This window comes from Primulina huaijiensis, unplaced genomic scaffold (genome assembly GCF_012295235.1).
Source record: "Primulina huaijiensis isolate GDHJ02 unplaced genomic scaffold, ASM1229523v2 scaffold26817, whole genome shotgun sequence".
Classification (NCBI taxonomy): domain Eukaryota; kingdom Viridiplantae; phylum Streptophyta; class Magnoliopsida; order Lamiales; family Gesneriaceae; genus Primulina; species Primulina huaijiensis.
This window is the reverse complement of record NW_027356464.1, coordinates 1-1,638: the sequence shown is the minus strand read 5'-3', so window position 1 is coordinate 1,638 and position 1,638 is coordinate 1. Positions and strand designations below refer to the sequence as shown.

Sequence of the window (1,638 nt, the reverse complement as noted above, 5' to 3'; positions counted from 1 at the left end):
TCTTGATAACAGGTGGCAGTACTAACATATCATCACGTGGCCACTAGTTCTAATTCAGAACAGGATAAATTGGCTCAGAATATGCTAAAGACTATATCATAACAGAATAATACTCTGAGCACAAGGAATAAAAATTAACATCACAAAAGTAACTCGCTGCAATTGCATGAGAACATGGAATCTTGTCAATATCAAATACTCTACAGGTACATCTCTTCGATTCCAAATCCACAATGTCACTATTTGTAGCACTTCGAACATCGAACTCAAGACGGCCCAGCTCATAAACTTGATATCCCCGACCAATATTAAACCTTTCACGCAGAATCTACTCAACAGTTGGAGTGAAATTTGTTGTTGATGCGATGGATGCATTTCGATACTTTGAAAACCAAGATATAGTCAAAGTCTGCAAAGAATTTAGTAGTGCAATGATTGGAAGTTGTCTTTCTTCACGCAATCTTGCATTTATTGATTCAACACCATTAGTTGTCATAATGTTATACCGAGATCTTGGACTATATGCTCGAGTCCATCGATCCAGTGAATCACTTTCATTCAAAAATTTTGCAGCATCGGGATATATTTTCTTAAACTTTTCATACTCCAAGTCAAAGTCGATTTGCTTGTAAATTTTTGCTAACCGCATAAACATTTCGGTACAACCCTTCTTTTTGCAACGAATTTTCATATTTTGTGACAAGTGCCATATACAATGACCATGATGTGCATTTTTGTAAACGTTGGCAACTGCAGCAATGATGCCCGGATGTCTGTCTAAGATAATCACCAACACTTCCTCATCAACCACTACTTCCAAGAGCTTCCTCAAAAACCAACACCACGAAGCAATGGATTCTACATCAACAACAGCCCAAGCCAAAGGATATTGATGAAAATCTCCATCTTGTGCTGAGGCCACAAGTAAAGTACCGTCGTACTTTCCTTTCAACCATGTACCATCAATAGATACGACTTTTCTCATGCATCTATATCCTCTTGCACATGCGCCATATGCTAAAAACAAATACTTGAATCTATTATGCTCATCTACTACTAAATCTATTATACTACCAGGGTTCATTCTCTCGACCATTTTCAAATATGAAGGTAGAAGATCAAAACTTCTTTCAGGATCACCTCTGAAGATATCATAACCAAGTTGTTTGCCTTTCAAGGCTTTGTAATAGGTAATGTCAACCCCCTTATTCCGCATCATTGTCATAATAGATTTTGGTTGAGGTGTTTTCTATTGTCCTCCAAAGTTCTCTACCAACATATCACAAACGATAGATGAGCTGGCTTGACGATGCCTTTTCCGCATTCCAGTCAAGTCACAATTGTGTGTGTTGCAGTATGTACGAATCACAAAATCTGTTGAGCTCTCGTGTTTTGAAGTCCAAATTCTCCAGCTGCAACCTTTATTCACACAACGAACCGAATAGATATTTCGAGAAGATTTGACAGTTTCAAACTCAAAAGACGAGTTCAAAGCAATTTTGGATAGCACTTTCTTCACTTCGGTCTTGCTTGAAAATCTTTGACCAATAAATAAGATTGAACCATCGGTAAATGAATATGTATCAGCTTGAGCATGAGTCTCAGTATCATGAGCTACACTAATGTGGTGGATGTTAA

The 1,638-nt window shown here is 37.7% G+C and overlaps 1 protein-coding gene across 1 annotated transcript; it reads right to left on the bottom strand.

The window, feature by feature from the left end:
• Nucleotides 1–328: 328 nt before the first annotated feature.
• LOC140967722 (protein FAR-RED IMPAIRED RESPONSE 1-like) lies at nt 329–1,216 on the bottom strand. The gene has a single exon (XM_073428439.1). It carries the CDS (start codon nt 1,214–1,216, stop codon nt 329–331), a length of 888 nt encoding a protein of 295 aa, XP_073284540.1.
• Between the last annotated feature and the right edge of the window lie 422 nt (nt 1,217–1,638).

Coding starts and splice junctions, on each gene's coding strand:
- LOC140967722 (XM_073428439.1), bottom strand. CDS start 1,216: ATGCGGAATAAGGGGGTTGACATTACCTATTACAAAGCCTTGAAAGGC.